Genomic DNA, 17,493 nt, shown 5'->3' on the forward strand with positions numbered 1-17,493 from the left:
GATATGATTTTCTGGAAATCAATGGATTGAGGAGAATCGAAGGGTGTCTACGGAAGACAAATCAAAGAATTGTATCAATCAAAGAGTTCATTGAAAAGGACGTCAGAGAATCCGTTCTATTCTTACAGTCGTATTATATTATAGCTCTCATTATCTGCCATTAAAAATTCCTGGGACAATGGAACAATCAACGTTTTCAACATTTGACCCAGAAAACGACAAAACCAATATTTCTGTTTCCATTCCAACTAGAATTTTAACAGCCATTGTGTCAATGTTATCAAACTTAGTTGTTATTCCAAAAGTCATCTATTGATCCACGTCGGAAGAGTCAATCAAGATATCGACATGTTAGATTTTGGAAAATAAGACGAAAGGACAGTGGTCAATAAACAGTGTAAATCCCCACCAACTGGAGGGCCATTATGAAAGGATAGACAAATAGTGTTAAGAAACGTACTTTTATTCCATCACTTTCATAACACTACACATAAATCAAGAATTGAAGTGAGTAGGAAAGTGTCAGAAGACAAGAGAGAATAAAAATTTCGCGGCGGCGATGATGGGGGTTCCAACCAGCGATCTTATTGGTACGACAACTCCACCTGGCCGCGTATGAGCTATCCACGCGGTTCGTATCAGTAAGGTCGCGAGTTCGAAACCCCATCGCCGCCGCGAAATTTTTATTCTCTATTGTCTTCTGGCACTTTCCTTCTACTTCATTTCTTGTTGTTATCAACATAAGTGCCTGCTCCACTCACTTTTCTGAATTAAATAATCGACTCAAACATCCATAGCTATGACTACCGTAGTCAATCAATACGTCAACCTTGGTTGAATTCGTCTGAATGTTTACATCTTTTCCCAAACAAAGCACCTTCCGTGATTGTTCGAGAGAGAGGCCAATTAGCGGGAACGTTAAGTGCACAAAGGATGAAATAATACGGAACCTACAATCAACAGACACCGATAAATATCATAGAGGCAAGACTGACGCTATTCGTTAAACGATCTGATATGAATCTTAAAAACAGATTTCTCCATGCCATCTATATTATTGTCCTTCAGAGACATCAAGGCCCATAGAGCCGGAGATTAACCCGGATTCTTCAGCGTGAAACAGACAGTAGCAAAGCACTTTCCGCCAGATCGAACAGACCTAGCTACCCAATCACTGCTGGGTGGACAAGTGGGGGGGGGGGGGGGGTGTCAGAAAATGTAATAATTACAAATTACCGTGCGCTAAGTAAATTTGTTTTTTCACATGACTTAGCGTTGTCGTCTTTAATCGTATGGAGAAAAAAAACAATGTACAGCAAATTGTAAAATGAGAACTGAAGTGTCACTGATAGGCTACAGCCGAAGAAGAGATTTTAAAGACACGAAACGCTGTTTAAACACAAGAAAAGAGGCATCTACGAGAAAGCAAAAAGAGTATTTGGAAATTAATTTCATCAAGATCATACAATGAATGTTATCAAAGACAGAGAATGGCAATTAAACCCCAATACTTTTTTAACCGATACGGAATTGACGATAAAATAAATCGAAAAGAAAGTAATCGAAGGCAATCGATTCGTATTGAAATATCGATCATACACACAAATGCAGATCGTTTTAAAATCGCTTCAAGCTGGTAAACAAACTTGAGCATTTATATAGGGCAATATCCACTAAACCTGCTCAGAGCGCTTTACAAGGGGGCCCCTAGTCAACAGCAGCATTTAACATGTAGGACGAGACATGATGCCTGTTAGGGGATATTACACCTTTTTTTTCTATAGAGACAACGCTGTAAACAGCCAGGCACTAATTTTACACCTGAGTACGGTGAGAGAATAATATGACAAAAGAACCTTTTCCTAATGACTCATCTATGCACCGCTCAAAGCGGAACTCAAACCCTACCGTCCGAAGGCGGGTGTCATAACAGATAAACTACAAAGCCGCTCTATCGCCCTCCCCCCCCCCCCCCCCCGGCCCCGTCCTCTTCCCTGGAAAAATAACCCTCTCATTATCAGCAGCAGGTTAACATTGGAAACATGGACAGCATTTTTCATATAATATGTTTTATTTTTTTTTTAAACTAATTGAGATATTCTTGTTTTTAAATTTTAAAAAAAGAGAACAATATTGATCACAGGGAAGCTATATCTACTATCTCATTATTTGCACCAGAGACTTGAATTAGAACACAGAAATTTGACAGCACAACCAATCCATATCGCTAACACTATCTATAAAAGATTGCAACAGTATGACAATCAAACTAATCAAACATAATATTATTGAAAATCAATACATCCTTTTTTTTTTCGCAAAACAAATAATCACAGATCACAGTCCTCATTCGTTGGAAACTTGCCGATTTAGTACAAAGTTGTTTCAAATTGTCATATTGATAGTAGAGTGAATGCTATGGTGTGTTCAACCTTAACACAACACAATCCTATTGTGATCTTTATAAAAGCCGTAGGAATACAACATCGGCACACCACGATTGACGGCCGGAATATACATACAAAAATTGCTGATTCAATGCCAAGAAAAAAGAATAAACATATTCTTAAGTTTACAATAGTATGCAGTGTCATAGGGTCATACTAATATTATTCTCTCGCTGGACAGAAAATTGGCCCATAACGAACAAAAACAATATTTGGTTGTTTTATCAAAGCGGTTCACCACCCCACTGTCATTACCCTTCCAGTCTTTCTTCCCCTCGAGTGCTTTTGTTTACACATCTCTCTAAGACACAGAGAGAGAGACACACATAGAGAGATAGAGAGAGAGAGATAGAGGGGGGGGGGGGGGGGGGGGGGGGGGGGAGCTGATCGATGACATTAAGGACTCTATGGTGGAGTGGAAAGTCCCCACTGAGGAAATCAAAAGTCAATCTTCGATTTATAGAGGGCGCTGGAGATCGATTGAGTCTTGGTCAATTAATATCTAACAACACAACGTGTGATAATAACTCATTTATGGGACTTCATGTGTGTTCACTCCATTCAACTCGCAGTCCTAACTATATATATATATATATATATATATATATATATATATATATATATATATATATATATATATATATATATCGGTACTAGATTCTATCATCAGACGGGGCCAGATGACTTAAAACTTTATTTTCATTGAAAATTATCAGATCGTGAGACAAATGAACATTTCTTTTGTTGTTGCCACCAAGCTTAATCGAATGTGGGTCAAATCGTCTGAAGACGGTGATATATTATGTCCAGGGTAAATTAGAATAATTATTTAACTGTCGCACTCTAGAAAATCACGTATTTAAACATTTGGCCAGAAAACTCGTCCCTCAAATATCGATCGATTTAAATGACCCTCATCTTGGCAAACACTCTCAAACTCGGGACTTCGCGAGGTCAAGATACCGTTTTGAGCCGATTGATTATAATTATTCATTGCATAAGATAATATATTAAGTCAAGCCACCCCCCCCCCCCCGCCCCTCCCTCTGGTCAAGTAATGGACTGTACAGTATGTAAAAGAAACAGACATCATGGTCATCGTCAGTGTTTTGCTTTCCATTATAATCCAATCTATCTATGACCGAGAATGAAACAAGTCACTGATCCCGTTTACACATGGCTGGTGCCAGGCTCCTGATTTCCTTCGCTTGGATAATTCCTTTTGATGTCTCCTTTAACTTCCACAATGGTTGCAAACCTAGCTATTTTTATACACATAACTCGTTTATTCATAACATTAGGCACTATTCGTTTATATAATTTATTTCACGTGTTTTAAATTAGTTGCTTTGATCCTCAAACAAACGCTAAACGATTTCGTAATTTCTCAAGATTTGACCCAATGATGAAGATAACTGATAACTATCTTTGTTAGGCACGCTCAATTTAGGACTGATAGTTTGATGTAAAAATATAAATATATAAGAGAGAGCAAAGTTAAGAAAAAGAGGAATTCAATTTCATGGTAGTCATTAGAGCATAACATATTATTATTATGTTTTTGCCGTTATCATTCATTAAACGTTTTAACTGTATGCACTGTCATGGGGGTGGGCGGGGTGGGCGGGGGCTATGCTATACACTGACAAAAAGGATTTTTTTAGGCCAGAAAACTTATAATTTAAATTTATAATAGATTGATTAAGACGGCACCCAGGTTGTCAAAGAAGTCCCCAGTTTGAGGACTGAAGATAAATTGAAGGTGTACGGTCTGTGAAAATGTCATGACATGTTTGGTGGAACAGGACACGGTCTGTGACAATGTCATGACATGTTAGGTGGGACAGTACACGGCCTGTGACAATGTCATGACAGTGTTTGGTGGGACAGGACACGGTCTGCGACAATGTCATGACAGTGTTTGGTGGAGCGGTATGAGACAATGTCATGACAGTGTTTGGTGGAACATGACACACGGTATGTGACAATGTCATGACAGTGTTTGGTGGAACATGGCACACGGTATGTGACAATGTCATGACAGTGTTTGGTGGAACAGGACACGGTCTGTGACATTGTCATGAATTGTTGGTGGAACAGGACACACAGTCTGTGACAATGTCATGACATGTTTGATGGAACAGGACACGGTCTGTGACAATGTCATGACAGTGTTTGGTGGAACAGGACACGGTCTGTGACAATGTCATGACAGTGTTTGGTGGAACAGGACACACGGTCTGTGACAATGTCATGACAGTGTTTGGTGGAAAAGGACACACGGTCTGTGACAATGTCATGACAGTGTTTGGTGGAACAGGACACGGTCTGTGACAATGTCATGACAGTGTTTGGTGGAACAGGACACACGGTCTGTGACAATGTCATGACAGTGTTTGGTGGAACAGGACACACGGTCTGTGACAATGTCATGACAGTGTTTGGTGGAACAGGACACGGTCTGTGACAATGTCATGACAGTGTTTGGTGGAACAGGACACACGGTCTGTGACAATGTCATGACAGTGTTTGGTGGAACAGGACACACGGTCTGTGACAATGTCATGACAGTGTTTGGTGGAACAGGACACGGTATGTGACGATGTCATGACAGTGTTTGGTGGAACAGGACACACGGTCTGTGACAATGTCATGACAGTGTTTGGTGGAACAGGACACACGGTCTGTGACAATGTCATGACAGTGTTTGGTGGAACAGGACACGGTCTGTGACAATGTCATGTCAATGTTTGCTTTACTCCCTATTGCCGATTACCTCAGTGCACCAGTAAAGGGTCCAAACGACCGACTTCAACAAGTCGGCAGTCATCCACTAACGGTTGGTTGGCATATAATTTGCCTTAACCACTTCTCAATAATAATTGTTGAGAATTGGTCACCTTCATTACAATACATGCATACCAGCCAAACCAACTGGCCTCCCAGATTGAGAAGCTTTCTCCCAATGTTTTGACAAAGTGATGCATACATTTCGAATGATGTAAAGTCATCATCTTTTTAGGTCACGTGTATGTGAGAATAAAAATGTGAGAGATGTCCTAAATTTAGACGACCCCATGATCATCTTGTCGGCAGAGCTATGCTGCCATAATTCAAAATTTAAAAAACATTTTTTTTTTAAATGGCCAGAAAACTCTTTCGCATATAGATCGATTAAAATGACTGGTCTCGTCCAAAAAAAAAATGCCTGTACCAGCCTGGCTCAGTGGTACGGTCTTTGCTTCGTACCCGAAATAGTGCCGAGTTTGATCACCCGCCGCTGCACTGTGTGCCCTTGATCAAGTCACCTCGCCCTCGCACATTTCGCGGCGCTACACTGCGGCTGAGATTGGGTTAGTCCAGTCTACCCTTGGAAGGACTGTCAAAGACTTCATCGTCGTGAAGTCATTTTCAACTTTAGAGTGTCGGCAAGAATAAAAACAATTTGATACTGAGATGAAGCTGTCTATTTTTCAAAATTAATTAACTCCTATAATATAGCATACGAAGACTGGCAATGTCTGTGTTATAAAGCTTGAAAGCAATTTCACGTTCAGATTCAACCTCATTCTCTTGGTTGCCTTGACAGTGGCCACGCCGGTAAACCAGTCTACAGCAGTAGGTAATCGGTTATATAAACACTGCGATATATCGATTTGCAAATATCGGACAAATCACACAAGCGGATGATCTGAGGTGCCCCGATTCATTGACCTGGCCTTCTCCAGAGCCATAGGACTTATGGAACCGGACTGTATCCCCATATCCCCGATATACGTAAACAGACGATATAAATTGCTTGCACCCTTTAGATAGGACGCTAGTCTTTCACAAAGTACTTTTCGTTAGATTTAGCAGATACACTACCCAGTCACTGCTGGGAGGACAGAATGAAATCTCACCGCACCCGGTTCCTTTCCGCGTGAAGCGAGTGCTCTTCCAACTTATCTATTGGGACCCCCCTTATGTGGCTATGTGGTCTTGTGGTATGACACTCGCCTTTGGACAGGAATTAAATTATTTAAGCTTACATTCAATGTCAGATTTATTTTTATTTATTTCTTCGAGCCCTTATGTGGCTATGTGGTCTTGTGGTATGACACTCGCCTTTGGACAGGAATTAAATTATTTAAGCTTACATTCAATGTCACATTTAGTTTTATTTATTTCTTCGAGCTTGAGCTTCGAGCAGCAAAATTTACATTACATGACAAAAGTAGCTTAGCAGAATTGGTGGTTTCTCCGTGACCTCTCCATACTATGACAGTATAGCTATTAACAAGGAGGAATTTTTACTATTACCTAATCGTATGAGTCCCAGGTTATTCAATGAACATATAGCGATTTAAGCTTTGAAAATTGCGACAGTTATCGTATAATGTATTAAAACTAATCAAATAAAAATTTCAATGCTTCTATTTTTAATCAAAAATGTTTTTTAAAAATCACAATTATGTCTCTGACGTCGACATATTATATAACTGTGAACCGACGACAGATAGCACGCTTAAGGACTTGCCTATCGCCTGAAGCAATAAGCTCCAATGACTCTGCGCATCACGCACAATTACAGAAGGAACCCATTCTGTCTTCTTAACTTTTCACGTCTTTAAACTGGTGCATAAAAAATGGCACGGAAAAAGGTATTAAGAAACAACCCCCCCCCCCACACACACACACCCACACACAAAACAAAGAAAAAAAAAGAAAAACAACAAAAACAAAACAAACAAAAAAATAAAGCAGTAACCTCCCCCCCCTCCAAAAAAAAAAAAAATAAGAATAACAACGACAAAAATCAAACTCAACAAAATACACGCGTCTCTTTAAACATCGAAAAACGGTTAATTCATTAATGACGTAATGCCACACAAGTTATCCAACAAAAACGTATATATTCATAGAAACGCATATTTCATGGTAACAATTTTCGGGCGTTTGCGTTGCTTAAAAACTAGATAGGCCACCTACTTAATCATCCGAATCAAATTTTAAAGGATACACTTTACAAATGGGCGAATCTAAATACGTTTTATACTCTGAATTGAAAAACAGAAAAGCATTAGATTAAATAAATATATTATAAAACTGCAAATCTATCAAAAGTTTGGCAATCCCGTCATATCTCTTGGTAACAAAAATGTTCATAGTCCACCAAATTTATGTTCATCGAAGTAAAAAATATGATCATGAACAATATCATTAATAATTTTTTTAACAACTTAGAAGTTTTAAGTTTTTAAATCTGTTCTTAGTCCATCAAATGTTCATCGAAGTAAAAAATATGATCATGAACATTATTATTAATATTTTTTTTAACAACTTATAAGTTTTAAGTTAATAAAATTGTCAGTCATTATTAAAATACAATCACTCGGAAGTAATTCAAGAAATGACAGGATTTACTTGGAAATGCCTGATCAAAAGACAATTTTATTTAAATATATTAAATCATGTATGAAATACAACGAAACTTAGTGAATAAATATTTACCCATAACACTCACCATGGTCTCAGCCGTGAGGTTGTCGAATTAAAAATTAAATCATCTTATAACAAAAGTTCAATAATCATCAATAAATTTTAAAAGACCAGGAGTCCAAAACCAAGATTGTGACAGCGATATCTGTGAAACACGATTCGCTTCCACGCCACGGAAAGATAAAGGTGAAAGCCAGAAATTGAAAAGTGGTGAAAGGAAACTCTATTATTTCAAAAGAAGATTTTAAAACATTAAATGCACAGCGTAATCTCAAGTGTTTGTTGTGTGTGTGTGTGTGTGTGTGTGTGTGTGTGTGTATGGGCGTGTGTGCGCGGGATTGAGTGCATTATTTGCACGTCGTATAAAATATTCTATAAGATAACATTATTCCGAATATATGACTAATAAATAAAATGTTAAACTGGGGGTAGGGGGAAATAAATGACTGATCGAATACCCACCAATCTCAAATAGAGTCCCGTGGTCTTGGTCGCCATTGTCAAAGGTAATTCTTGTCAACATTAGATCACAAAGAATTACATATATTATACATACATTAAACATTCTACGATTGTTGATTTGGTGATATAAATTTATTCCAAAAACCCATTCTCGAATCTTCCACGAGTCAATAACAATAATAATAACAATAATAATAATCCTTCCTGACTGTAGTAAAAACCTACGAATGACAACGGTGTAACATGCAAGACGTAGACATGAAAGTGAAAGGAAACCCTTTTTTTCTTAAGGTGGGCTAGTTATAAAGTCTGGTGGGAAAGTAAAGAGGCTTTAGGCATTATACGGAGAGAAAGGGAGGGGGGGGGGGGGGTGTTTGTGTCAGAGAACGAGTGACGGGGATTAATTTTTGTAGAGGTTCATTAGGTTTATGGTGCGTAAGTTGCAAAAAAACCAATCGTGAAATAAGCTAATGGCAATAAGGCAGTCGGGGGAATCATTGTCGTGAAAATCATTGAACTCGTTTGGATCAGAGAGTATGGGGTTGTGTTTGATGGTGCCGTAACAATAATAATAATAATAATAATAACAATAATAATAATAATAATAATAATAATAATAATAATAATAATAATAATAATAATAATAATAATAATAATAATAATAATAATATTTTGAACATGCACATGACTCCACAAACGAACGGTGCTTCATAAGATCTCAGTTAATTAAAGTTCCGCAACCTTAAAAATCGGTTATTATTTTTTTATGACAGACTAAGAGGGTACACTTGGTTTTAGAAATCCAAAATCAGATAGATAAGGCGCAATAAAGAAGAAGAAGAAGAAGAAGAAGAAGAAGAAGAAGAAGAAGAAGAAGAAGAAGAAGAAGAAGAAGAAGAAGAAGAAGAAGAAGAAGAAGAAGAAGAAGAAGAAGAAGAAGAAGAAGAAGAAGAGAGAAGAAGAAGAAGAAGAAGAAGAAGAAGAAGAAGAAGAAGAGAAGAAGAAGAAGAAGAAGAAGAAGAAGAAGAAGAAGAAGAAGAAGAAGAAGAAGAAGAAGAAGAAGAAGAAGAGAAGAAGGAAGAAGAAGAAGAAGAGAAGAAGAAGAAGAAGAAGAGAGAGGAAGGAGGAGGAGGAGGAGGAGGAGGAGGAGGAGGAGGAGGAGGAGGAGGAGGAGGAGGAGGAAGAGGAGGAGGAGGAGGACGTGGAGGAGTGGGAAGAAGAAGATATGCACACATATCATGTAACCCTTGATACACATGTTGATGGCGCTATGGAATTTGAATAAAAATCATCTTTTAAAATCAGTTCAAAAGCCAAGGGTGACCACTCTATTTTAAATCAAAAACACGCTGCTACAGGCTTGGTGCCTTGAGAAATTAAATGTCTCTTGGACTTGCTTCTGGCATTGATAGTATCTACACGTTTCCTTTAATCAATTATATGCTGGGAGAGACTGGTAGAGATAGGTAGATAGATAGATAGATAAATTTAAATAGATAGATAGATAGAAGGAGAGCTATATAGATAGCTATCTAACACAAGTTCAAAGGCCTCTGATTGGAGGCAACAAAAGCAATCTAGAAGGCAACCTGTTAATATATTATATCCCTGTATTTATGATTTTTATATCCACTTCATAATCTACCAAAACGATGAAGTATACCAAATGCCTGTTCTTCAAAACGGTATCAAGTCGGGATGACTAAGATGCTGAAAATTGAATTTGTAGCCAGAAATATCAGACTTGCGTTGAGTTTATAAACTTTATTGAGGAGAATGAATATCATATTTCAGGTTGCTGAATACCAATAATACATAATTTTGTCCAGTTTAACTTTAATTTGACTTTTTAGCATCTGGGTCATCCCGACATAATACCGTTTTGAGACGTTAGGTCACAAATGCGTTCTATCGTCGAGTGATAACGAAACGTAAGTTAAAGCACGAGCATTCAAATTTCGAAATGGATTCCCAGAACGTGGCCAGCAGTCAACGTAAATCGCTCTTCGCCTAGCAGTTTTACCATTCAAAATGCTCTAATAACCACAACGAGGTTCCGCTTCACTAGACATTGGTATGGGTTCATTGGACGCAGGAATTGGGGGGGAAATAGCTAGTGGTGCATGCATAAAAACAGCGGTGGACACTAGCGGTCAAGAATGGAAGAAAAAGATAATCAGTCGGAAAAGGAAAAGTAGCGGAAGATGAAGCAAGATAAACATTGATGACCGTGGCCGACCGTGGGTGGTAAGATAAGCATTACAAAAAAACCGTTAAAAGTTTTGGCCAAAAAACTCACATATATATATATATATATATATATATATATATATATATATATATATATATATATATATATATATATATATATATATACAACAATATATTACAATGACCCCAACTAGTCAAAAATTCTTTTAGGTGAGGATAAAGGGAATCAGATGATACTAGAAATTACACTTATCGCGGTGTACAGGAGCCAAACCAAGGAAATCCACAGGGACCGCTTGGCTTAGAGAGAGGTTAACAAGCAAACGATCTAGCACTGAGCCATCCTCATCAATTCCACCCTTTAGTTCTCACCATTACTGATATAAGAACCCATTCCACACATTAAAAAAAACGGTTTTTTTTAAAATGACGTTATGTGTGGAGACGGGGTGACAACAACATTCAAAAGCCACAGCTCACAGGCTTTGTCGTAGGATCAACGTGTATGAGAAAAAGGGGCGGCCAGGAAACGCTCGAAAAAGGTAACAATGCGGGAAATCAAAGAAAATGGATGGATAAAGATAGATGGATAGATAGATAGATATATTGATAGATAGATAGATAGATAGATAGATAGATAGATAGATAGATAGATAGATAGATAGATGATAGATAGATAGATAGATAGATAGATAGATAGATAGATAGATAGATAGATAGATAGATAGATAGAAGATAGTAAAAGATAGATAGATAGAGTAGATAGATAGATATGATAGATAGGATAGATAGATAGTGATAGGATGGATGATAGATAGATAGATAGATAGATAGATAGATAGATAGATAGATATGATAATAGATAGATAGATAGATAGATAGATAGATAGATAGATAGATAGATAGATAGATAGATAGATAGATAGATAGATAGATAGATAAAATAGACAGATAGATAGATAGATAGATAGATAGATAGATAGATAGATAGATAGATAGATAGATAGATAGATGGATGGATAAATAGATAGGTAGATAGTTAAATAAATAGAAAGATAGATAGATAGATAGATAGATAGATAGATAGATAGATAGATAGATAGATAGATAGATAGATAGATAGATAGATAGATAGATAAGTCAATAGACAGACAATTTAGAAAGATATATATATATAGTATATAAATATATGTATATATTATATATATTATATATTATATATATATATATATTATATATAATGTGTGTGTGTGTGTGTGTGTGTGTGAGAGAGAGAGAGAGAGAGAGAGAGAGAGAGAGAGAATGTGTGTGCTTGGGTGTGTAGATAGATAGATGGATGTGTAGACAAAAAAAAAGATATGGACCCACCTGTTCTTGAAGGGTATTGAATGACACATCAAAGTCCTTGGACCCGTGACTAGCCGTTGGCTCACCAAGAGGTCTGCCCATAGGGACCACTTTAGCTCCAAATGAAGAACTTCGCTCTCGCGATGGAGAATCCTGACCTTCCTGTATTTCCAGGGAATGAACGAAAATTTACTATTTGAGGAAAACCGAAATGTTTCTAAAATAATTTTTCAATTTAAATTAAATCATGAGTATGAATTCGTATATTTGAATCAATAAATCAATATGTGCGTTGAAAGCATTGTTGTTAAAACGTCTTAATTTGTAAAGTAAAAGCCAAGAATTACAGATAAATCAAAATGCAATTTCTATTAAGTGATATAAAAACATTCAATATATCTGACAAGTTTATAAACTAAAAGTTTAATTTTGTGCGAGAATCAATCAAACATGAGATAAAGTGCTGTAAAATAGTGAATTAGAATTATTACAATTGTAAATTACAATAATACCAAATTCTAGTGATCACTTACGAATTCAATAGCAGAGAAAAGCTATCATGTTGTTGAAAATTGAGGTAAGCACTACTTAAAATACGATAAAACTTGTACTATCCTTTAAATTATTCCAACTTTCACATGGCCATTCGTAAGAGGAAGGGGTAAATTGGTGTCAACTTTAACATGGCCATTCGTAAGGAGAGGAAGGGGTAAATTGGTGTCAACTTTAACATGGCCATTCGTAAGAAGAGGAAGGGGTAAATTGGTGTCAACTTTAACATGGCCATTCGTAAGAAGAGGAAGGGGTTAGAACAATTTTCAAAATGAGACATAATGATGTGGTATTTCCAAAGTAGTAATGAACGCGATTTATACCTAAAACCGTGTTCTCTGAATATGAAACATGGGGTGAATGTCATCGAGATACAAAGAGAAAAGAGCAAACAGAACTGAGTGCAAAGCAAATTTCTAATCCTTTGTCAAATAACCTCTTAGGCAACATCGTTTGCGATTTCTTGTCTTGCATATTAACTTGTCAAAGAGAAATACACATTTCCTTCTAGAGAAAGACAGTATATCAATGTGAAGTAGATTTGAAATGAGACAATTGGACTGATAAACACAACTATCTGACCACTAACAAAGAGTACTTTGGAATGGACTACAGTCATTGTCCTGATAACATTCAAATAAGAATAAAATGTGTTAGCAAGACAACACGAAGAGTGAAAACAGCATACCGTACCTGTGCAATGTGTATGGTGAGTGTATTTGCAATGATAAACTGCAATGTGCAATAACATTTCAAAACATCGAACGAAAAAAATTAAATGGACACCGATATCTCATTTGTATGCGTATTTATTTTTGTTTTTGACGATCAATATTGTTCTATTAAACAAGTTTTCATTAGAATTTACCCTTCGTGAGTTAGATTTTTAAAAAAAAATCATTTTTAAAATGTTAGGTTTCTTACTTTAAGGGGCGGTTTGGGTCTTTTCTAAAAAAATTTTAATTACCTATATTGGGCGGTTTTAATCATTCTGTATCATCAATATAGGTTAAAAAACAACATTTATGGTGAAAAATTTTAATTATCTGTGTTGATACCCATTTTGCGACCTAATTTGGGGGTCTGACATAAAAAAATATAACAAACTTGTGGCAAACGTTCCACAAAAACTTATGAAGGAATAACCTCCATATTCTTCCCTCTTGTCAACATTGTACCATAGTGTGTCACCATAGAGAGATTTTACGGCTTTAGCTTATAGAATTTTTATTAGATCATTACAAATTAGAATCAAAATGTTATGACAAAATTGATGTAAAAAATTCAGATTTAGGATTATAATTTAAAAATCACAAATCTTATCAAAAAAATCTCTCTATGGTGACATAATACATTATCTCTGTGATAACTATGGAAATTTTCAGACAATTTCATTGAATAGATTCTGAGAAACGTTTGACACAGTTTCCCATACCCTTAGAAAAATGACATATTGAGAAAATAGCAAAATGGCTTCCCGTTTTTCACACATTTCTTACTACCTGCATCATTTTTGAATGTGTATTTCGTGCCTTTATAGTCTACTTTAAGAATTTAGACTTCAATTTTATTATTTCTAAGATAATAAAATATCATTTCCCACCAAAATCTCAAAATCAAATTTTTGAAGGATTTTCCTAATAATTAGACCCAAACCGCCCCTTAAAATTCTGAACGGTTTGCATTGTCATGAGTGGTTTTAGAAAACACCTTAGTTCGATGAAATATCTAGATTTAATGTGAAATTTATAAATATCAACATTAACATTATAATCAGTTTTGGTGTATAGCATGTGCACCTATCACGACAAAATGGAGTGTATGCAAAATCGTAAGTGATATTTTGTGGTGTAAAATTAGAGAAATCCCACACGTTCGTGACAATATGATCCTACCCACCAATTGCTGATACAACTTGAAAGACCTCCCAGCAGAAGCTTCAAGACCAGTTGTAGCAGTAGAATCTGTGAAATCTGTCGGAACTGACGTGAATGCGCCCAGGTTATTTTCGGTTTGGTATACGGTAAGACGAGAAGAGCAGGATGATGCATCAAAATACTTTGAAGAATCGGAGCTAGAGGAACTAGATTGCAACGATATGTTATGACAATAGATTTGGGCCTTGGGAGTGACTGTGGAAACAGCAGAAATAAGGGAATGGGAAGAAGTCGTGGAAGATGTCTCGAATCCTTTGGCTTCGGTGTCAGAAATGGTAAAAGAAGAAATCCCAAGACTGCCTTTTACACTTCCATGGGATTTGCGTGGATAGGACATAGTGTGAGTAGGGGGCGTTGCTATAGCTGATGCTTTGCTTGCTTTGAGATTTGAAGATAAAGATATTAGAGGAAGAGATTGAGAATGACTGGATGGCACTGGAAATAAAGAAGACAGGGCTCCTCTTTGTCCTGACATGAACAAAGAGGTGGATTTTTCCCTAGGAGTAGATGTTTCTGAGGGTGGCCCGAGATGTAAAGTACTCCACTTTTCTCTCGGTTCGATATGGCTGGATTCCTGTTTTGTTGGTGATGGATTCTCAAATCTAGGACTATGTACAACTGCAGTACCCTTTATTACCTTTGAAGAGTGTTGCATTTGATGAGCTCCAAGACCATATTCTTTTGATGATCTGGGTGTAGAATGAACGAGGTCAGATTCCGAAGCACTTTTCCAACTGCTGGACAAGGCTTGAAGTCTTGGAGATTTAAATTTGGTTGGTGACTGAGCAGTAAGAGAAGCCTGACTGGCGGATAAAGGTGTGTAACGTGGCGATTGAACCGTGGACCCAGTTAAAGTTGAACGGGGAGACCCCATCACAGTGTCATCAGTGTCCGACTTAAATGATGACAGACTTGTAGAAAGTTCCAAAGGCGAGTCTTGCATACGTAAGAGTTCTGTAGGTTGTCCTCCTGGAGGAGGTTTTGACCTATCCTTCTGGAGCTTGTTGAGTCTTTCTGCCATGGAGCTGACATTGGGCGAGGGGCTGGGTTGGGATTGGAGACTATGAGCGGATGATATGAAAGTACTGCTGTCCATACCGCTATCAAAACTAGATACACCCCTCGGAGATTGGTAAAATGATGAATCCGATGTCTTGATGGTAAGCGGTCCAGTATCGACCGTTTTGGACATTTCTGGCAATTTGTCAGACCTCTTTGGAAGAATAAAGGTTCCTGTGAGTGTTCTTGCTGAAGATGGCGCAGACTCATAACTTCTAGCAGAAGAGATTGGGGTTTCCTCGTTGCTTCGCGCCGAAGACAAAGGTGTCTCATAATCTCTAGCTGAAGATGGCGGAGTCTCAAAACTACCACTTATGGATAGAGAAGTGTTAAATGGTTTGGAATAAGATACACCGCTTCTTGGTGTAACATTGGGTGATAAAAGAGGGGCAGATTGTTTCGGAATAATGTCTTTGGAAATGTCTGGCATTCCATCATAAGATCTTGGGGATTGAGTGTCAAATGTATAAATTGTATCCGAGTTCATATTGGAGCTAGATGGTAACGGGGAGTTAGCGCGATGGTGGGACGCAGCCGAGAAGAAGTCAGAATAAGCTGATTCTGGAAGGTAATGTTTACGGAAGACGCTTGGACTAAGTTGGGCGCTGTTTAGGGCCAGTTCTCGACTCTTTTCGTTGATTTCATTGACTTTCTCCTGGTATTCCTTTATTTGAGCTGCTAAGTTCTGAAATGTGAAGCATGCGTGAGTAAAGAATGGAGTGAAAGTATGATTAGGGTGTGGAATTTCGTTTCAATTAGGATGAGAATGGAAGAAAACTAACATGCAACAATTATTGGTCATGCAAATTTATATTTACATTTAAAGAACCAAGGGTACCAGGCTTTGCTTTGCATTTTACACCATGTAACAAACATGAAATGATAAACCATCAATGTAATCGTTGCAATAGCAATTTACTGTAAAGATTTTTCCCTTTCCATTTTTTCGCAAATTGGCCATTCCAGATCATGTAAATTAATTATATTTCACACGAATTTCGATTAATTTGATATGTTTTCTCTTTCTTTATCGCTGTCACAATACTATAAATGGTCGATTGTCAAGATCATAAACTATTATCCTTCAAATAATAAAGATCATCCTTTAGTCTTCTAAACCAAGTAAACAAATACTATGAAATCAATGTGTCACGTTAATTACACCAGATCCCCGAGGACCAAAAATGTCATCAGAAAACTATGAACCTCTGAGATTTAGAATTGGTTACAATGCTATCTATGGTTTAACATAGAGAGAGAACTTTAATTTGATTTCAAAGTCTTGCTGTTTTCTTGTCGATGAAAGAATCTCCTTTCCATATCCTGTAATACAGCGTCACGTATATCATATTATCAAATACTTGTAAAACAGTTAGTCGTTCATTTCGTTTCAGATATCTAATAGCAATAGCAAGTTAGAGACCTTTGAATCAATATAAAAATGAGATAATGATAGTTGACTCTCCTTGATTAAGGTTAAGACATTTTGCTTCATTATAAAAACATTTAGGAACCATTATTCTGAACATCAATTTTATCAAAATTTGACTCTCTGCATGGAATAGCCCTAATACAAAACCTGGTTACCAAAGGCAATAGAAATGAATGTAGGAGGAGAAATATTTTGTGTTATGACAACATACAACCAATGCTGTAATTTTAGAGAATTAATTCATGCAGCATGAACCGAAGCACATTCATCGCAACATTTATCCTAATTCTAAAACAAAGGTATAAAAATTAATCAATATTTAAAAAAAATTAAAATAAAAATTTACTTTCCATAATTAAAACGTTGCTTGTAGATGAGGCATGTGCTGAGCAAAATAAATAAATAAAATAAAATAAGAAGAAATAAAAAAAAGAAAAGAAAAGAAAAGTTGAATATATAAATTATCAACTTAATAATGTCTTTTTTTTAAGAATATAAGATTAGCTAAATAATAAAAATAGGTTCGAAAAATTCTTTACTGATTAAAAAAAAACCAAAAAAAAAA

At 36.6% G+C, this 17,493-nt stretch overlaps 1 protein-coding gene across 4 annotated transcripts in view; it reads right to left on the reverse strand.

The window, feature by feature from the left end:
- Positions 1-17,493, reverse strand: part of LOC144970464 (muscle-specific protein 300 kDa-like) — a 503,594-nt gene that overhangs the window by 76,194 nt on the left and 409,907 nt on the right. For 3 of the 4 annotated variants that reach the window (XM_078910139.1, XM_078910156.1, XM_078910165.1), the window contains 2 exons: positions 14,400-16,181; positions 11,970-12,110 (listed from right to left, as the gene is read on the reverse strand). In XM_078910139.1, the coding sequence (XP_078766265.1) occupies positions 11,970-12,110; positions 14,400-16,181 (1,923 nt within the window). The remainder of the gene's footprint in view (positions 1-11,969; positions 12,111-14,399; positions 16,182-17,493) is intronic. The other variant, XM_078910148.1, reaches the window with a different exon arrangement.

Source organism: Berghia stephanieae, chromosome 1 (genome assembly GCF_034508935.2).
Source record: "Berghia stephanieae isolate SIO BIC M18660-M18661 chromosome 1, UCSD_Bste_1.3, whole genome shotgun sequence".
Taxonomy (NCBI): domain Eukaryota; kingdom Metazoa; phylum Mollusca; class Gastropoda; order Nudibranchia; family Aeolidiidae; genus Berghia; species Berghia stephanieae.